Source organism: Gossypium hirsutum, chromosome D12 (genome assembly GCF_007990345.1).
Source record: "Gossypium hirsutum isolate 1008001.06 chromosome D12, Gossypium_hirsutum_v2.1, whole genome shotgun sequence".
NCBI classification, from domain to species: Eukaryota; Viridiplantae; Streptophyta; class Magnoliopsida; order Malvales; family Malvaceae; genus Gossypium; species Gossypium hirsutum.
Genome location: NC_053448.1, coordinates 12,919,992 through 12,939,323, shown reverse-complemented (window position 1 = coordinate 12,939,323; position 19,332 = coordinate 12,919,992). Strand labels below are relative to the sequence as shown.

Genomic DNA, 19,332 nt, shown 5'->3' with positions numbered 1-19,332 from the left:
CAGTTTAACAAATCATAGCAGTTCAAACAGATGGTAAGTCGGGCTATTCTCAAAGACAGAACATATCAGAATATATGTATTTTTCCTATTTCCCACCCGCTACACACCATCTCCGACCAACCCAACACACCAATTAGGGTATTAAATGCTGGTCTAATCTTATACACCACACAGTGTCGATATGACACATTCCGATAGTTACAGACTAACTACCAGATCAAGATATAAATACCAATGGTTTAACCAACGTCTCAAAATAGAATACTTCCTCATTTACTCAATCCCACCTAAAATGCAGATTCAAATAACAATTAATGCAAAGTCATACATGACTACTCAGATACAGTTAATGTCCATATCGAATAATTCAATATCATTAACAGTTACCATATGCAATATACAACAGATCTCTTAGTATTCAGTCTCAGATCATGAAATCATAGCTTATACGGTTCCATTTAATACATACAGACCCTACAGAAGGCCTACAATCATTTCAAACAATGCATACTGCCTGAGGGAAAAATCCAATTTCTGAACCACACGCCCGTGTGGTTTCACACGACCTAAATGGCTAGCCCGTGTGGCTCCACATAGCCTGGCACACGCCCGTGTGTCTCACATGGCCTGACACATGCTCGTGTCGTCTGCCCGTGTAGTCTTAAATCGCAAACAGTGAGTCACACGGCCTAGACACACGCCCGTGTCTCTGACCCGTTTGGTCTTTAGAGGAAAATCGTGTGGTCTCTAGGGGAAAACGGTGAGTCCACACGGTCTACCACACGACTTGGCATATGACTGTGTGGTGCACATGGCATACGACCGTGTGGTGCACATGACCTATAACATGGCCTGGCACACGGATATGTGACATCGACAACCATGTTTTCCCGCATTCGAAATTTGTAAAAACTTGGGTTTTCGATACGCACCTAAAGTAGTTTTGACACAGAAACAACGCAGAGAAATCCCAAATCCTAAATTAGCCAACAAGAATCAATTAATAGACTAAAACAAAAAAATTCACAAAATTTAACACTTACTGAACTATGTCGAAAACTTCAGCAAGAAACCTCTAACGAGACCGACACTTACTAGCGAATCAACGACACCCGCTCGAATTAGCATGCTAGGAAACACTACTTCCGACATGCACGCCTAAAACAAAGAAACCAAGACCATTTAATGAAGAGATTTCAACTCACTAACACGAAACTATTTCGATAGTACGAAATCGTTGTTTCTTAGAATTCACAACAGAACTACACAATTAACTTTCAATTGATATCACGAAAATTGTACTTACCTGACCAGAACAATAGATAAGGAACAGGAAGTTCGGTGACCGATAAAAAAATAAAAGAGAAATAAGAAAAACAAAAAAAAGAAATTGAGGAAGGGGGAGGAGAAGAGGAATCACTAAAATTTAATGTTTTAACCACCAATCAGAATTCCGACAATAAGAAAAAATGTTCCCTAACGCATATGCCAAGACTCAAACAAAAGACCCGAAAGTATACAGAAGCTTAACCATTGAACCGCTAGGCTCATCGTTGACATAGATTTACACAAAATTAAGCTTAAGTCAACAATTCAAATATAGAGGTTAGTTTAGAATAAAACAACAAAGATTTCTAAAGACGTGACTCGAACTCCTGACCTTGAACACATAAGTAGAGCACACAACCACAGAAATAGAGATTCATTTACGCTAGCATTTCTTAGTCAAACATTCAAAGTTTAAGATGTTACAATTATTGGGAAATGTGCCAATATGGTAGTAAACATGTAATTTTTTTATGTATTTGAATGATGTATAAATAAATTAATTAATTTCAAATTTCACTGTTATATCTTTTATGTTTCCGTCTTTCATGTTTTGCATACATAGTAAAATTGTGACAAGCAAATATTAACTCATTGATTGTCTAAGTTCAAACTGATGATAAGTGGCACTATAAGAACGTTTACATTGCGAGAAAGACAATATACTTTAGTAGATAATCCAAACAAGCCCGTAATCCTGTAAAAGAATCAAAGAGAGCATTTGATTCAAATATTTAAGAGGATTATTATGTCGTCTACAATTCTAATTGGGGAGATGACTAGTCTTGGTTATCAGATTAGTTAACTCCACAAGTAGAGACATAAATGTACTTATTGGAAGAATGATACATCAGACTGAGCCCAACTTGAATTAATTCTGAATCCGTTTGTGAATAGGTTCACTTATAACGTTCATGGTATGATTTACCTAAATCCCGAGTTAGCCACTAACCATACGTATGTAACTTATGTGTTTTGCTATAAATGGAGGCTTGTACTCTAAAGATAATTGAGCCAATAGCCGATATGTTAGGTACATGACTTGTATATGACATGGCTTTACTAATAACAATGGAATTCATAACTCGATTAAAGAGTTAACAATATCCTCTTATTGACATTATGTAGATTAATAAATATGAAACGTGGACACGGGTTGCTTGTTCTCGAACGAATAATTTATCATAGTCATTTGTTGACAGTGATCTTATTAATTATTAATAAGATACAATGGTGACAATGAGATAAAATAAGATTGTATTGAGTGAATGGATTTAACTCAAAGAAATCAAGGATATCATACGAGGGTAACATACACATGAAGAGGTCATTAGAAAAAGTAGTTGGATGAATTGCTTATGTAAATAGTATACAATGAGGAATTTTCAATTATGGTACTTCTTGTGGACTGACTCCATGATTAAGTAAATCGTGAATTATTGGAACAATGCTTATGGATATTATTGCAATTACTAGAGTCTAATTTTATATGTCTGATTAGTCCCTCCGCTAGTTTAACAGAAGCTTGATTGGACTGCATTTGAATCAAAAGGAAATTCTACAACTTTGGAAATAATTTAATTGAGATGATTTATTTGATGTGGAATTAAATTGGACAATCGTGAAAATTGTTCAACTAGAGAATTTAATTAAAGAATTTTCTTGGAAAATTAATTTTTGAAAATCTTAGTGATTTTTGGGAAAATTAATTTTAATTAAGTAAAATTAAATTAATCCAATTAATTAAAATAAATATGGAATTTTTAAAAATTAATTTTTAAGTCAGACAATTGGCCCAATAGGTAATTGAACTTGAAAATTGGACTTGAGATCGAAAATTAGAGCTGAGAACAAAAAACCAAGACCGAGACCCAAAACTAGTCGAATCGAGCTCGGTATGTGAAACCGTTGGCTGGACCGAATCGGTCAAGCCATCATTGGCCCAGACCGAACCGACAGGAGCCAAACTAGCTCGGGGTACCGTGAAGGTGTCACACCAGTGATGACACCACCAGGCACGACGGTGTCGACGATTGCGACGGCGGCATTCCTGTGGCTGAAGGTAATGGTTTTTCGACGGTTAAACAGTGGAAAAATTACACTCCTACTTGAACTCTACCAGATAATTTAAATTTCAGATTAACTATCCTAAAAGTAATATTATTTTAATAAATTTAATACTTATTTTGATAGTATTTTATTAAGTTAATATTAAAGTGATTATATTAATATTAAATTAAATTTAATATTTATCTTGTAGAAAAATATCTTATTAATTTAATAGATTTAATATTAAATTTAATCTAATACTTATCATTTGATCTTGTTGAACTCTCTAAATTTTCTCTATATAAAAGAGAGCCTTGATTATTATCTTTCATACAGTTGAATTTAAGAGAAAGTTGTAGAGAAAAAAATTATTTCAGAAGATTTCTAAAGATATTTTTTATTTACAACTTAATTTAAATATTTAGAGAAATTACAAAATTACCTCACTGGTAAAATGTGAGCGTGAGGATAATGAAGAAGACTAACCAATTAAAACATTTATCTTAGACAAATAAAAAATATATAATTTTAATTAAGTATTTATTACTTTATATATCATAAACAAACTCTTAATTTTTATTTTTAGAAAAATTTTTAAAACTCTAATTTTTCCTTTTTACCATAATGATGTAGTTGTGGTGGGTTTAAGCGAGACCCTTTTTCATAACAAGAAGTATACAAAAATTAATCCATATATAAAAAATAAATCCCAAGGAACCTCAAATTCAAGTCTAAAAATATGTTTTTCTAAAAACCCGAAGATAGTTTTCACACATATACAACAAAAAAGATTAAATCTTTAAGAAATTCTAGAAAAAAATTTTACCCAAATCGATAGATTTTCAGCTCAAAGCATAAATGAAAAAAAAATCCAACCACAAATGCAAAATTAAAGAGGAAGAAGAAAAAAAAAAGGAAAATGCTCATCCAGAGCCATCTTCTTCAATGACCTTGGATTTTTTTCTTGAACTTAAACTCTAATTTGGAATTTTCTTTTCTTTTCCATTGTCAGTTCATCTTACAAATGGAAAGACAGCGGCAGCTTCTTCTCACCGATTCTGACCTTTTACCGGTGAAATTTTTGAAATGGCCTCTCTAATCCCACAACCATGAAATCTGATCTGGTTTATTTATTTATTAAATCGTAGTATTGTTTTCTGTTTCAAGATATCTAAATGGGTTTTTCAATTTAAAAACGTTTTTCCTTTTATTTTTTGCTAGGAAAAGAAAAAATGGTAAAATTGTTTTAAAGCCCTTTGAGTTGAGTTGATTCTTTTTTCAGAAAAGTGACACGTGGCGTGATAAGAGTTATCCACGTCACACATTAACGTTATTAAACTCAAGTACTATATTAGAAGACGAAATAAAAATACAGGGGCACATTAAGCATTTGGAAAATATAGGTACCACATTGACTTTTTCGGTAAAGTACAGGGGGCAAATATGCCATTATCCCTTATTATGTTGAATAATGTTGTTTTTCATATTATATTGTGAATTAAATATATACAAATGCTTTAAATATTATTAAAATTATTTATTTACAAATTTGTTAGTTATGCTTTAATTTGTTAATCTGCCTTTCCAGCTACTTACTACTATAATTAAAATTGAATTTATTGCCCTTGAAAACTGGATTTTCCAGTTCTTGTTAAACGAGAAACTATGGAGGAGAAGTCAGTACTCCTCAACAGCCTTCCACCATTTGTTTGTCTATTTGTTTATGTAGGCAACCATTGAACATACTCCCCAACAGCCTTCCATCATTCATCGTTCCATGTTTACTTCCAAAACTCCCCATTTTTTCAAAGTCATTCTTCAGGAAACACTAACTCATGGGAGACTTGTAACTTGTAAGTATTTCTTTCTTCTTTTTCTCCTTTTCTTATTTCTACTTTGTAATCAGTTTCACTGATGAAGTTCATTGACCAGGACCGTATATGTTTATTGCCAGGGGGTTCCTAGAAATTTTGTGAGAAAATATGGAAACCAACTCTCAAGCCCTGTTAAGCTTGAGGTCCCCAATGGTGCAATATGGCAGGTGTAACTCACAAAGAGTACTGATGAAAAGCTGCACTTGCAAAATGGCTGGCGAGAATTCGCAGAGCATTACTTGCTTGAATTTGGGTCTTTTGTGGTCTTCAGATACGAAGGGAATGATCGTTTCCATGTCCTAATTTTTGATAAAAGTGCTTCGGAGATCGATTATCCCTATACTAGCACTGAAGATGATGATGGGGATGGGGATGGGGATGATCATATATCGGTTGGAGTAATTGCAGCTCGTCCAAGCGTGAAAACAGAGGTTTTAAGCTGCCCACAAAAGTTGACAGACACTGAAAAGGCGCAGGCGGTTCAGATAGCCAGTGCGTTCAAAAGTACTGAACATCCAGTTTTCATGGTGCTCATGCGACCATCATCTGTTTGTTATAAATATCGAATGGTAATATATAAAAGTAAGAACCTGGATTAGGAACTACTCTTTGTTTGAACTGAAAACATTTCATATTCTGGTTTCCTTTCCTCCAGGTCATACCATTGGACTTTGCTCTGAAATTTTTGCCAAAGCACAACTGTAATCTGACCTTATGCAATTCTGCTGGGAAAACTTGGCCTATGATGTTCTATAGGAATACAGAAAGTAAAAAACTTAGTGCACAACTCTATGGTGGATGGAAGACATTTGTGAAAGATAATCGAATTAACGTTGGTGACATATGTGTCTTTGAGTTAATTAGGCAACCTGAAATCTTAATGAAAGTGCAGATCTACCCGGCTGCCAAAAATGCAAGCAATGCCTGCAGATCACAGGGTGAGTAGCACCTTTTATATAGGGCATTGATTTAATGATCAGTTTGTTTATATGACAATCTATAGAGATGCCTTGTTTGTTCTTATCATCTCATTTTGTGACAGCTGATAATAGCATTGCCAGTCAACTTAGAACCGGGAGCTTGGTCAGTGTTACTGAACCTGATTGTCAACAAACTCGATGCCCCTACAGCTCCAGTGAACTTAAAGACTCAAAGCTCAAAACACAAAAGAACATCAATTTCCAATATTCAACAAAGGAACTTAGGGGTGATAATCTTTTTCTTTGAATGTTTTTGATTTCGAGTAAGCAATGATGTTGTGTGTTTCCAAAGCTATTGCCTTAAAAGTTTTCGATCTTAACAGGTGAATTCAGATCTTCAGCAAAACATGATAATGGAGGGGTTTCAGGTGATTGGGGATGTCTGAAACCTGACCTTTTGGGCAAGATGCAACCATTGACTCCAACTGAGAAACAAAGAGCTGCTGATATTGCAAGTTGGTCTTCCTCAAGATTAGGTGAGTGGAGAAGTCAAATACATTAGCTCCCTTGTAGAGTGCTGCATAGCCATAGATATTATCCATAGCAATGAAGAGGATGACCATCTGTTTGTCGAACTTCTTGATGATGTTTCAGTGAGTGGAAAAAGTAAAGAGAAATCACATTTGCCATGTCCTCTGCCTCAGAAGAAAATGAGAATCGATTCTCCTAATCAACATGGACAAAATTCAAAGTTAGAGGTTTTATCTTCAGGCATTAGCTCTGATGGTACGCCTTTCTTATTTCAATTTTGGGAGTGGGTTGATTTTGAGGTTCTCAAATTGAGATGCTCATGTCATTTTCTTTTTTTGTAACTAAAGTTCAGAGAAGTGTGACAACTGAGGCTTTAAGTTGTGTGCAACGGCTGGCAGCCATTGAAAAGGCGCATGCTGTTCAGATAGCTAGTGCTTTTAAAAGTACTGAAAACCCAGTTTTTATGGTAGTCATGCGACCATCATACGTTCTTGGTAAATGCAGAATGTTAACTTTCAAAACTAGAACCTGGCTATTCTCTAAACCATTCATTTTGCGGACTCCAAGTAGCTTAAGATAAAAAATTTATTCAGTCTATTCTCTGATCTATATTCCCTTCTTGGATTCCAGTTTATACCATCGGACTTCTGTTGGTGCAAGAAACAGCAACAAGTTGATTTAAGCTTGCTTAAACAGCAAGTCTCGAGACTTACAGCAGAAACAATCAAAACTTGCAATGGAAAACAGAAAAGAAAGAGAGATTTTAATGAAAATGAGCTGAAGTTTTCATTCATAATTTTAGAAGGCATAATGCCAATACATATATGGGATTACAATAGCAAAACAAACAAGTTATCACCTAATAACTTACCTAACACCACTAATTTGCCTAGTAACTTGGTAAACTTGTTTGAATACATAAACAGCTACCTAAACTTGTCATTCATCACTTAGTTACATCAAAATGCAGCTACCAACTAAGTTTGATCCTAACTAAATACAAAACATTCAATTAAAGAAACTAAATGGATAGCTTCAGCTTGCTGCACCAATTTGCTGTTGAAGCACGTTCCCTGCATGGCCACCTTTGCTGCTACATGGGAGCTGACTTCAACACTCCTCCTCAGCTTCTATGCAGCAGACTCCTAGTTCCCTCTTTAGGCTTAGAAATCTTGATACACCAAGAGGCTTTGTGAAGATATCAGCAATCTGATTTTCAGAACTGCAATGAACCAGCTCAATTTCTTGAGCTTGTTCCATCTCCCTTATCACATGCAGTTTAATATCGAAGTGTTTTGTCCTACCATGGAAGACAGGATTTTTTGCAATAGCAACTGCTGACTTGTTGTCACAATGTATCACAGTTGCTTCATTCTGCTGTAGGTTTAAATCACTCAAAATTTTTCTCAGCCACATAGCTTGATTAACAGCACTAGCAGCTGCTACATACTCAGCTTCAGCTGTTGACTGAGCCACCATTGTTTGTTTTCTTGAGCTCCAACAAATCATTGCAGAGCCAAGTGTAAAAGCATAACCAGAGGTGCTCTTCATGTCATCTTTTGAACCAGCCCAATCGCTGTCTGTATAGCCAATCAATTTCAACTCCTTGACCCTTTTGAAATATATACCATGGTTCAAGGTACCTTTGATATACCTCAGAACCCTTTTTCCTGCTTTATAATGCTGCTGATTACAGCAATGCATGAATCGTGACAGCATGCTCACAGCAAATAGAATATCAGGTCTTGTTGCTGTCAAATACAACAAACAGCCAATAAGGCTTCTGTAATTTGTTTCACAGACAGATTCATGTTCCTCTTGGCTCGATAGCTTCATGCCAATAGCCATTGGTGTGCTCACAGGTTTACAATTCTCCATTGAGAATTTAGCCAGCACTTTCAAGGCAAATGTTTTTTGTTTCAAGAAGATTCCTCCTTCTACTTGATTGACTTCCATTCCTAGGAAATATGTCATCAATCCCAGGTCTGACATCTCAAACATTTCCTTCATTTTTGCTTTGAAATCAGCCAACATAAACTTGTCTCCTCCAGTCACTAGAAGATCATCAACATACAGTGACACAATAAGCTGTGTTTCAGCTCCATTCCTCTTAACATAGAGTGTTGGCTCACTAGCACTCCTTTCAAATCCCAAACTGACCAAATATGAGTCAATTCGAGCATACCAGGCTCGAGGGGCCTGTTTTAGGCCATACAAGGCCTTTCTTAGCCTATACACCAAATGTTCCTTACCAGGCATTATAAAACCTGGGGGTTGCTCGATGTATATCTCCTCTTCTAAGAATCCATTGAGGAATGCAGACTTGACATCCATTTGGTGGATTGTCCACTGGTTCTGAGCAGCAACTGCAATCAGCAATCTGATTGTATCGAGTCTGGCTACTGGAGCAAATGTTTCCATGTAGTCCAGACCATACCTTTGACTGAAGCCCTTTACAACTAGGCTGGCCTTTAGCTTGATTAAACTTCCATCCGCATTGTGCTTCACTCGATAGACCCATTTTACACCAATGGTCTTTCTGTTGGCAGGCTTTTCAACCAACTCCCATGTCTGATTCTTCACAATCATGTTGATTTCATCAACCATAGCTTGTTTCCAACCTTCATCTGCTTCAGCTTCTTCAAAACTACTAGGTTCTGCTATAGCAACTTGTGCTCTTTCATAAATCTCATCTAGGGGCCTTGTGCCTCTCACAGGCACATCATCAACATCCATTTCAGGACCAAGGTGCTCGAGTTCAGCTTGATTAGGCACCAGGTCTTCTGAAGCAGCTTCTGGTTTACTCTTCTCCCAATTCCAGCAAGCCTTCTCATTAAAGATGACATCTCTGCTCACTTGGACTTTGTTTGTCAAAGGATCCAGCACCCTGTAGCCCTTTTTAACTGAGCTATAGCCTACTAGAACACCTGGTTGAGCCTTTACAGAGAGCTTATCTCTCTTTGCTGCTGGTATTTGTGCATAACACAGGCAACCAAACACCTTCAGATGTGCCAAGGAAGGCTTGAAACAAGACCAAGCCTCGAAAGGTGTTTTGGATGCAAGAGCTTTAGTAGGAAGCCTATTTTGAAGGTAGACAGCATTGTTTACTGCCTCAGCCCACATGGTCTTGGGCAGTTTCTTCTCAAACAGCAGGCACCTGGCCATATCCATCAAGCTTCTGTTCTTTCTTTCTGATACCCCATTCTGCTGAGGTGTGTAGACATTTGTAAGCTGGTGTTTGATACCAGCATCATTGCAAATGGCTTGAAACTGAGCTGAAGTGTACTCAGTGCCATTGTCCGACCTTATCGATTTCAGCTTGCAACCTGTTTCTGTCTCTACAGCAGTTTTAAACTTCACAAACACTTGAGCTACCTCAGACTTGTGTTTTAAGAAGAAAATCCAGCAAAACCTTGTAAAATCATCAATGAAGAGGATGAAATACCTATTTTTGCTGAGTGATTCAGTCCTCATCGGGCCACATACATCAGAGTGCACCAGCTGCAGTTTTTCAGTAGCTCTCCAAGCTGAATTTGTAGGAAATGGCAATCTTGCTTGTTTCCCCATCTGGCAAACTTCACACACATCATCATGCTCCACTGAGCTAGTAAAGTTCTCTGCCAAGCCTTCTTTGGCCATTCGAGCCAATGATCTGAAGTTGGCATGCCCAAGCCTTTGATGCCAAAGCTTGGAATCATCAACAGAGGCTGTATATGCAGACTTTGAGTCATTTGGCCAGTGTACCTCAAAGCATTTGTCAGTCATTGTGACTGTCATAAGGCTTGATCCACTTGGATCAGCAATGTGGCACTGTTTGTTCTTGAACACAACAGAATAGCCTTTCTCGAGCAATTGAGCTATGCTGAGCTTGTTTCTGTCGATTTCTGGCACTAACAGCACATTTGGAATGATCTTGTTGCCTGTGGGGGTACATATCAGCACCTCTCCTCTTCCTTCAGCCCTTATGAACTGACCATTTCCAACCTTGACCTTGGTTTTGCAACTTCTATCCAAGGTTTTGAACAATGAGGCATCTGGTGACATGTGGTTAGTGCAACCACTGTCCAATAGCCAGCCTTTTGAGCATTTCTTCTTAGCAGCTAAGCAAGAAACAGCAAAGACTTGCTCTTCTTGATCACTACTGTCCTCAGCTACTCGAGCTTCAACCTTTGGTTGTTGAAATTAACTCTGTCTTGACTTGGTTCTGTTTTTGCAAACCCTTTCAACATGGCCTTTCTTCTTGCAGTGTTGGCATACTACATCTGGCCTGAACCAGCATCTGTCTTCTGGATGACCTGGCCTCTTGCAATGTCTGCAGGGCTGGTCATTGCTCCTTGCAGTATCAGGCTTAGGCCTGCTTTTCCAAGGCTTTTTACCTCTTGGAGCATTGATGCTCGAGGCTTCTCTGGCCTTGGCATTGAATGCACCTTCCTGGTGGTCTTCAGCTCTGCTACCTCTCCTTTGTTCCTGAGCATAGAAAGTGTTGATTAGCTCAGTCAAAGAGATGGTAGCAAGGTCTCTTGAGTCCTCAAGAGAGGATATCTTGGCCTCATATCTCTCAGGCAAAGTGGAGAGAACTTTCTCTACTATCCTTGCCTCATCAAAGTGCTCACCAAGGAGCCTTATACTGTTAACCACTGCCATGATTCTGTCTGCATACTGCTTCACTGTTTCTTCTTCCTTCATTTTCAGGTTCTCAAAATCCCTTCTCAAATTCAACAGCTGCTGTTGCCTTGTTCTCTCAGTGCCTTGAAACTCCTCCTTAAGCTTATCCCAGGCCTGTTTTGGAGTCTCACAGGCCATGATTCTGGTGAAGATGACATCTGACACACAGTTCTGGATGCAGGACATGGCTTTGTGCCTTTTGGTCCTCTCATCAGCATGTTGCCTGATCTGAGCTACTGTGGGATTAGCCCTCAGTGGTGCTGGCTCAGCATCTGTGTTGACAACTTCCCACAGATCAAAGGCCTGCAGGTAAGTCTTCATCTTGACCAGCCATATGTGGAAGCCCTCTCCATTGAAGACTGGTGGGGCTGCTGGTGAAAAACTTGAGGAAGACATTCAGCTTTCTTAGTTTGATAAAAAAAAACAGGTCCACTAAGAATGAGGCTCTAGATACCAATTGTTGGTGCAAGAAACAGCAACAAGTTGATTTAAGCTTGCTTAAACAGCAAGTCTCGAGACTTACAGCAGAAACAATCAAAACTTGCAATGGAAAACAGAAAAGAAAGAGAGATTTTAATGAAAATGAGCTGAAGTTTTCATTCATAATTTTAGAAGGCATAATGCCAATACATATATGGGATTACAATAGCAAAACAAACAAGTTATCACCTAATAACTTACCTAACACCACTAATTTGCCTAGTAACTTGGTAAACTTGTTTGAATACATAAACAGCTGCCTAAACTTGTCATTCATCACTTAGTTACATCAAAATGCAGCTACCAACTAAGTTTGATCCTAACTAAATACAAAACATTCAATTAAAGAAACTAAATGGATAGCTTCAGCTTGCTGCACCAATTTGCTGTTGAAGCACGTTCCCTGCATGGCCACCTTTGCTGCTACATGGGAGCTGACTTCAACAACTTCGCTGGGAAATTTTTGACAATGTGCGAGTGTAATCTGACCTTGTGCAATTCCACTGGGAAAACTTGGCATGCCAAGTTCTTTAGATATCCAGAAAATAAAAAACCAAATGCACACCTCTACGGTGGGTGGTGTGAATTTGTGGAAGATAATCATCTTAATGTTGGTGACATTTGTGCTTTTGAGCTAATTAAGCATCCTGTAATCTTAATGAAAGTGCAAACCTATCCGGTTGTCAAAAATGCAAGCAAGGCCTGCGGGACACAAGGCGAGTAGAACTTATTATAGATCATTGATTCAATGATCAATTTATATGACCATCTATGGAGATGCCTTATTGCTTCTTATCATTTGTAACAGCTCTCGGGAGCATAGTCAGTCGAGTTAAAACTAGGAGCTTGGTCAGTGATGCTAAACGCAGTTGTCAACAAAGTGCACGTCTCCCCAGCTCCAGAGAATTTATAGACCTAACAGACTCGTACATTGAAAGCTTGGATGACTCTCCACTAGACCAGAAAACAAAGAAGAAAATGACATCCCCAAGCTTTCAGCCTTGTAAGTTGAGAACCAATCCAAGTGAAAGCAATCAAGCTAAGGGGATTAAGCTGGAGAAAGAAAAGAAGAGCTTGAATTTCCAATATTTAACAAAAGAAGTTGGAGGTGATCTTGTTTGAAAAGTTCTTTTGAGTGTGATAAATGTAATGCTATGCTTCCAAAGATATTGTGTTGACCATTTCAATCTTAACAGGTGAACTCAAATATTCTGTAAAAAATGATAGTGGAAGGAGGTCAAGTGCACGGAGACGTCCGAAACCTGATCCTGTATACGGGAAACAAAGAGCTTGCGTAGGAGCTAGTGCTTTCAGAACTTCAAATCCCTCTTTCAGTGTTGTGATACAACCGTCATACATTGGTTCTTCTAGTGCTCTGGTAAGATATCAGTTGAATCATCTCTTAATGCCATTTATATAATCCAAGTCTAGAGCAAATGGCTCTTTCATTATTCCTCATACGAACTGAGTTTCAGGTAACCAATATTGCAATGCAAGTGGTATTTAAAAACGAAAAGGGCAGTATGAAAATGGTGTTGTTGATTAAGAATTCATTATTATTAAGATTTTGACATGTTGGCAACATATACCGGTGGAATTTGTCAAGAGATATTTGAAGAAAAGCGGAGAAATGGTGCTGAAAGTTGCAGATGGGAGGATTTGGATAGTTGAGTACAGAAGAACAGCAAGTAATAAAGGTAGAAAAGCAAAGTTTGGGAGTAGGAGCTGGGGACAGTTTGCGAAAGACAATCAACTGGAGGTGGGAGACGTTTGTGTGTTTGAGCTGATGAATGAAAATGGAAACTTGTTGGAAGTCGCCATTCATCGCAAGCATTTACTCATCGAAATTGATTAACTGAAAAAACACAAGTAAAAGTATTTTAATCCAAATTGGAGCTGTTTGATGAATATGACAACCAACTTTGTATTTGATGGTTTATTATGCTTATTATTATTTACTAATTTTTAATATCGCATACAACCTCTTTAATTATTTTTTATGTATTATAAAATAAAACTATATTTTTATTTAACCATTCAAATAATAATTAAAACATTTTTATCATATTCAATATTCAATATAATTTTATTTTATATAGCTAATACAAGAAACACAATTATTTTGAATTTAATAAAAACTTTGAATAATTATTATTACATTTGCAAAAACTATAAAAATTTGATAACTCATAAATTAAACTATTTACTATAATTTATTTTCTCAATACTCAATAAATTGATTATAATAATTTGTATATATTATATTATAAAGCTACTTATTATAGAAATAATTAAAATATGCTATTTAAAACAAAAGTAATCTAATTATTTTTATTTTTTTGTTAATAATTTAAATTTAAATTAATTCAATATAAATTTAAATATTATAAAATTAGTATAAATTTAATTTTTTTATTTTTTTTCATTTAATGGCCATTAATATAGATAAGATTTTAAGATAATTAGAAAGAAATAAACTAAATTTACAATCCTTTGTAAATATTATTTAAAAGAAAAACCAAAAAGAGTCCAAACGAAAACAATTGCTACACAACTTAAATAGAAGAAAAAAAACCGCCATTGTTCTGTGGTTCAATCAAGGTTTGAATGATTATTTTCTTTAATCTCCCCTGCCGGATCTAAACATCGATAACCCACTCATCTTCTTTTGATAAAGTGGCACATCAAACATCAAGCTTGCGATGCCACACTCTTTGGTCAGTTTTTACTTTACAGTGTATAATTTGTAGGTTCTGATGTAGCTTTAAACTTTAGTTTCATCTTCCAAGTGTTTTTGTATCATATACATGCTATAATAAAAGATGGGATTTGGTTTGCATATAGAATTCAAACTTCAAAACGTTGTACATTATGTCAATGAATTTTAAACTTAACAAGTTATGGTAGGTTGTTGTCACAATTGAATTATTTGATATATATTTCGAATTACTTTTTAGTTTAATCCTTACAGTTCAATTGATCATTCACTGTTGGGTTTCTAATTCCAACCCCACATTATTGCCCATTGGAGTCAGTGTTGTTAAGCAATTTAAACCAAAAGGGTTTTAGTTTTTGAAACAATTTTCTTATTTAATGAGAAGTTAAGAAACATGTCTTGGTAGCTGGGAATTAATTAAGCAACACATCAAGCTATATATATATACATATATATATAATCCATGAAACATAGAAACCAAGCTTTTCTTGAGCTGTTCACTAAAGATTTCTTGCAAATTCTTACAACCAGAAGGCCAATAACGGTTCCATGTTTGCATCAAAAACACCCCATTTCTTCAAGATTATTTTAGAGGCCACTATTCGAGATAAGAAGCTTGTAAGCATTCTTCTCTTCTGTTCCCTTTCTAATATTTTTCATTTTCGGTTTGAAATTCTAGTGCTATCTCACTAATTACCTGAGATTTACATGTTCTCTAACAGGGGATTCCTAGAAAGTTTGTGAGGAAGTATGGAAAGGGGTTATCAAGTTCAGTATTATTAACGGTTCCAAGTGGTGATACATGGCATGCCCAGCTGACAAAATCTGATGGTGTTGTTTGGTTTCAAAATGGATGGCAAGCATTTGCAGAATATTACTCTCTCCAGTATGGGCATTTCTTGGTTTTCAGATATGAAGGGAATGGCAAGTTTCTGGTGCTCATATTTGATATGAGTGCATCAGAGATTGAATATCCATGCAAGAGCCATATTGAAGATCACAATAGTGATGATCAAGTGTGTCTAAAACTTGTCAAGAAAGAAGCTAAAGATGATACTTGTGATGGAACCTTGTATGAGACTCCTCCATGCAAGGAGACTAGGAAGAAGAAGAAGAAGAAGAAGAGATCACGACCACCATGTTCTAAACCTCCGAAGAAACTCAAAACCACTCAAAAAGACAAAAGTAAGTGCAATTTTTATATTACTGAATCTGGCTATTTTATGATCCTTCATTGTGTTGATCTTCTGTGGGAGAACTCGTTCAGATGAAAAAGATTGGGAAGATGAATCAACTAGTGAAGATGACATGCAAACCAAGGTTCCTAGGGATGAACACGCATTTGGAGTCATCGAATATGATAAGGCTCTTCAAAGAGCCAGTTCCTTCAGATCAGAGAATCCATTTTTTCTGGTTATAATGCAGCCTTCATACATTAACCCTGGTCGAAAAATGGTAAAAAGCTTTAATGAAACCCGCAATACCATACTCCCTTCATATGTAAAGTTAACTTACATGCATATTTCTTCTTGCATGTTGAACTTTATTTATTTATTTGTAATGATCACAGTGCATACCAAAGGAGTTCACTATGAAGTTTCTAAAAGAAAATCTTGGTGATTTAACCCTTTGCACTTCGGAAGGGAAAACTTGGTCTACTCAGTACTGGCGCTATATAAGCAGAAACAAGTACACAAAAGCAATCATCCATATTGGTTGGAGGCAATTCATGCTGGACAACAATCTGGAAGCTGGTGATGTTTGTGTCTTTGAGCTGATTTCGCAAACTGAAAGCATGCTGAAAGTAATTATTTACCGTGTTCGTCAAGATACAAGCTGTAGTTCTCCATTGGGTGAGTAATCATTTGCTCATTTAGTCGAACATTCGTAGTTGATCTCACTTTCTCAATTTGGGTCTAACAAGATGATAATATCATATTGAACTGGTTCGGATTTTTGGGTTCAAATTTTATGCGCTTATATATTGAGTAAGCATTTAGTTAGCATATATCATGCAAAGGTTTGAACATACTCTTTGTTGATACTTATCAGGTGGAATAAACTCTTCGGAAAATGGTGGTAACGTAAACTCATCAACACTGGGAAGCACAAAGTCTAATCATGATTGCTTGATGCGACCAATGACGCCTGTTGAGAAAGCAAGAGCTATTCTGAAAGCAAGTAATTTCAAATCTAAAAACCCTTTTTTCAAGGTTGTAATGCAACCCAGATACTTGATCTTAAGATGTAGCCTGGTAAGTTTTCAGAAGATTATATTCATACTAATACTTGGATACGAGTATTTTTAGAAATATGAAAAATCAGAATGATAACTTGTGAATTTTTTCATCTCAGTTATTTGATTTCTTACCTTTCCCCAGGGTATACCATACAAATTTGTTAAGAGACATCTTGATGAAGAGAAGGAGGAAGCCATCCTTCGAGTTTCGGATGGGCGAACTTGGGTTGTCAAGTTTACTGTTAAAGTATTCACTGGTGGACAACATAAAGCTGAATTCTCAACCTGGAGGGCTTTTGCACGGGACAATAACTTGGAAGTTGGTGATGTATGCGTCTTTGAGCTGATTAACCGCCATGAAAATTCATTCAAGGTCTCCATTTTTTCAGCAGCACCAGGAGCTAATTCTTCTCTGTCACCACAAGGTTAGTATGAATCTATTTAAATTGCTGTTAAATTAATTACAGATACATTCTATATTGATTAGTATATTTTTCTGATATATTCAGCTGATGATGCTGAAGCCAGTCAAGTTGCATCCAAGAATTGCTTGGTACCTAGAATTGAAGCTGATGATGATTTTGGCAATTGTTATGCTGGAAATTCTAGCCCTGCTGCCCAACTCACTACTATAGAATATCAAGAAAATGAAGAGGAAGCCAATCTTAGTAAGTATATCTCTAAAACCTGACAATACTAGATACGATATGAAAACTATGACTAACAGCAAGATACAAAATATAACACTTAAATACACAAATATTTCAAAATTTATATTCATTAGTTTTTTTTTTATATATATATATTCAGCTGATGATGCTATAGCCAGTCAAGTTGCGTCTAAAGATTGGCTGGTACCAAAAATTGAAGCTGATGATGATTTTGGCAAATGTCATGTTGGAAATTCTAGCTCTGCTGCCCAATTCCCTGCCATAGGATATCAAGAAACTGAAGAGGAAGTCCAGCCTAGTAAGTATATCTCCAAGGTCCTCAAACACATTTGGAATGGACCATCATGTCAAAATTTATATAATATAGATTATAAGAACGTAAAATAATCAAAACACGATTATGAGACGAGACAGGAATACACGAATTGCAAGTTGTTATACCTGATGAAACTAAGATTAAGCTGGAGAATCCAAAACATAAATTACAGATTACCGTCCTTCAATGCAAGGAGATGAACTTAAAGTTAAACCTCTTACATTGCACTATTTCATGAACTTTTGCTTTTGCAGCTATATCTACAAGGCCAAGAGGCCCACAACGGCTGCAAGCTGGCGAAAAAGCTAAAGCTCTTCAACGAGCCAGTGGTTTCAAGTCTCAGAATCCATTTTTCATTGTTGCTATGCAGCCATCTTATGTTAGTAATGGGTATAGATTGGTAAGCATTCAATGGAAAACTTAAATCTATTCTCTAATACAGAACATAAGATTAGGGTGTTAGATTGTGATTTACTGTTTTCTTACCTCATTGTTTGTTGGCAGGCTATACCATTGGACTTTTCCAGGAAATACTTGAGGAATGGGAGTGGTAATGCAATCCTGTCCATGGTGGGAGATGGGAAGACATGGTTGACCAAGTATCATCGCGAAGCAAAGGGAACAAACCCCAGAGCAAAGTTGATTGATGGGTGGAAGACTTTTGCAAAAGATAATAACTTGGAAATTGGTGATGTTTGCGTCTTTGAGATGATCAATTCAGAGGGCTATCAATTGTCTTTGAATGTAGCTATTTACAAACCTCAAGAGGATCAAACATAGCTCTCCTACAAAATCTTTGTTTATCTCTATTGTAACCTAATTACCTCGCCATTAGTAAAAGGGTCTGCTGTTGGAATTTCCTTTTTTTCATCCTAGTTTTTCGTTGTTTCGATTTGTTGGAGTTTTTCAGCAAAAGAAAAGAGAAAAGATTGAAGCAAAAACAGAATGAAGAACTTGGCAAAAAAAATAACTGAAAGCTTCAATAATTTTTCATTCAAAATTTGAAAATATATGAGAGTTACAAAAGTAATTGGTCAGTTACCTAATAATTTAACTGCTCCCACTTAATATGTAACAGCCTGATTTTAGAGTTAGTCAGAACAGTAATTTCGGGACTACAATCCGATGTCAAAATAATTATTGTAATAGCCCATTTTTGTCCGGGCCCGTAAAATAAACTAAATAAAATAACCGTCCAAAAATAGTCCAAATATATGGCCCAACGTGGCCTAACCTGTTTTAACCTAAACTACCCAAACCCACTAAGCCTAATGCTCATCAGCCAACCCCAGCTCGATGGCCCAATTCCACCGTAACCCTAGCCTTCCTTAGCAGCATTCAGCCTCCAGCGCTGTAGTAGTAGCCTCCCACACGCGCGCCTCCACACCACGCTCCAGCTGGCCTCCGTACGGCCGTACCTGCAACAAACAGAGGCAAACAACAAAGCAACCAAAAGACGGACGAAAAGAGAGGCAACAATGACAACAAAAATACAGTGAATAGGATAGAGAAAAAGATAAAACTCTCTTTAATTTTTAGCTATAA

At 36.6% G+C, this 19,332-nt stretch overlaps 3 protein-coding genes across 3 annotated transcripts; all 3 read left to right on the top strand.

The window, feature by feature from the left end:
* Positions 1–5,877: 5,877 nt before the first annotated feature.
* On the top strand, positions 5,878–7,252 carry LOC107947458 (uncharacterized). The gene is made up of 3 exons (XM_016882107.2): positions 5,878–6,187; positions 6,292–6,456; positions 6,553–7,252. Exons 1-3 carry the CDS (start codon positions 5,992–5,994, stop codon positions 6,729–6,731), a joined length of 540 nt encoding a protein of 179 aa, XP_016737596.2. The 5' UTR covers positions 5,878–5,991; the 3' UTR covers positions 6,732–7,252.
* A 5,020-nt stretch (positions 7,253–12,272) lies between these two features.
* On the top strand, positions 12,273–13,700 carry LOC107941764 (B3 domain-containing transcription factor VRN1). Its single transcript, XM_016875370.2, has 4 exons — positions 12,273–12,561; positions 12,654–12,953; positions 13,042–13,223; positions 13,410–13,700. The coding sequence occupies exons 1-4, from the start codon at positions 12,273–12,275 to the stop codon at positions 13,698–13,700; spliced, it is 1,062 nt and encodes a 353-aa protein (XP_016730859.2).
* A 718-nt stretch (positions 13,701–14,418) lies between these two features.
* Positions 14,419–18,745, top strand: LOC107945491 (B3 domain-containing protein Os03g0620400). The gene is made up of 11 exons (XM_016879518.2): positions 14,419–14,562; positions 15,093–15,179; positions 15,284–15,746; positions 15,829–16,016; positions 16,132–16,414; positions 16,614–16,816; positions 16,943–17,225; positions 17,310–17,468; positions 17,611–17,769; positions 18,042–18,187; positions 18,292–18,745. Exons 1-11 carry the CDS (start codon positions 14,548–14,550, stop codon positions 18,565–18,567), a joined length of 2,262 nt encoding a protein of 753 aa, XP_016735007.2. The 5' UTR covers positions 14,419–14,547; the 3' UTR covers positions 18,568–18,745.
* Positions 18,746–19,332: the final 587 nt, after the last annotated feature.

What these genes read in the sequence shown, in the direction of transcription:
- LOC107947458 (XM_016882107.2), top strand. Translation starts at nt 5,992, where the DNA reads ATGATGTTCTATAGGAATACAGAAAGTAAAAAACTTAGTGCACAACTC. An exon ending in CAATGCCTGCAGATCACAGG is followed by an intron (nt 6,188 to 6,291) that starts GTGAGTAGCACC and finishes ATTTTGTGACAG; the next exon opens with CTGATAATAGCATTGCCAGT. An exon ending in TTCAACAAAGGAACTTAGGG is followed by an intron (nt 6,457 to 6,552) that starts GTGATAATCTTT and finishes CGATCTTAACAG; the next exon opens with GTGAATTCAGATCTTCAGCA.
- LOC107941764 (XM_016875370.2), top strand. Translation starts at nt 12,273, where the DNA reads ATGGGAGCTGACTTCAACAACTTCGCTGGGAAATTTTTGACAATGTGC. An exon ending in TTTAACAAAAGAAGTTGGAG is followed by an intron (nt 12,954 to 13,041) that starts GTGATCTTGTTT and finishes CAATCTTAACAG; the next exon opens with GTGAACTCAAATATTCTGTA. An exon ending in TTGGTTCTTCTAGTGCTCTG is followed by an intron (nt 13,224 to 13,409) that starts GTAAGATATCAG and finishes ATTATTATTAAG; the next exon opens with ATTTTGACATGTTGGCAACA.
- LOC107945491 (XM_016879518.2), top strand. An exon ending in AAGCTGTAGTTCTCCATTGG is followed by an intron (nt 16,415 to 16,613) that starts GTGAGTAATCAT and finishes GATACTTATCAG; the next exon opens with GTGGAATAAACTCTTCGGAA. An exon ending in TTCTTCTCTGTCACCACAAG is followed by an intron (nt 17,226 to 17,309) that starts GTTAGTATGAAT and finishes TGATATATTCAG; the next exon opens with CTGATGATGCTGAAGCCAGT.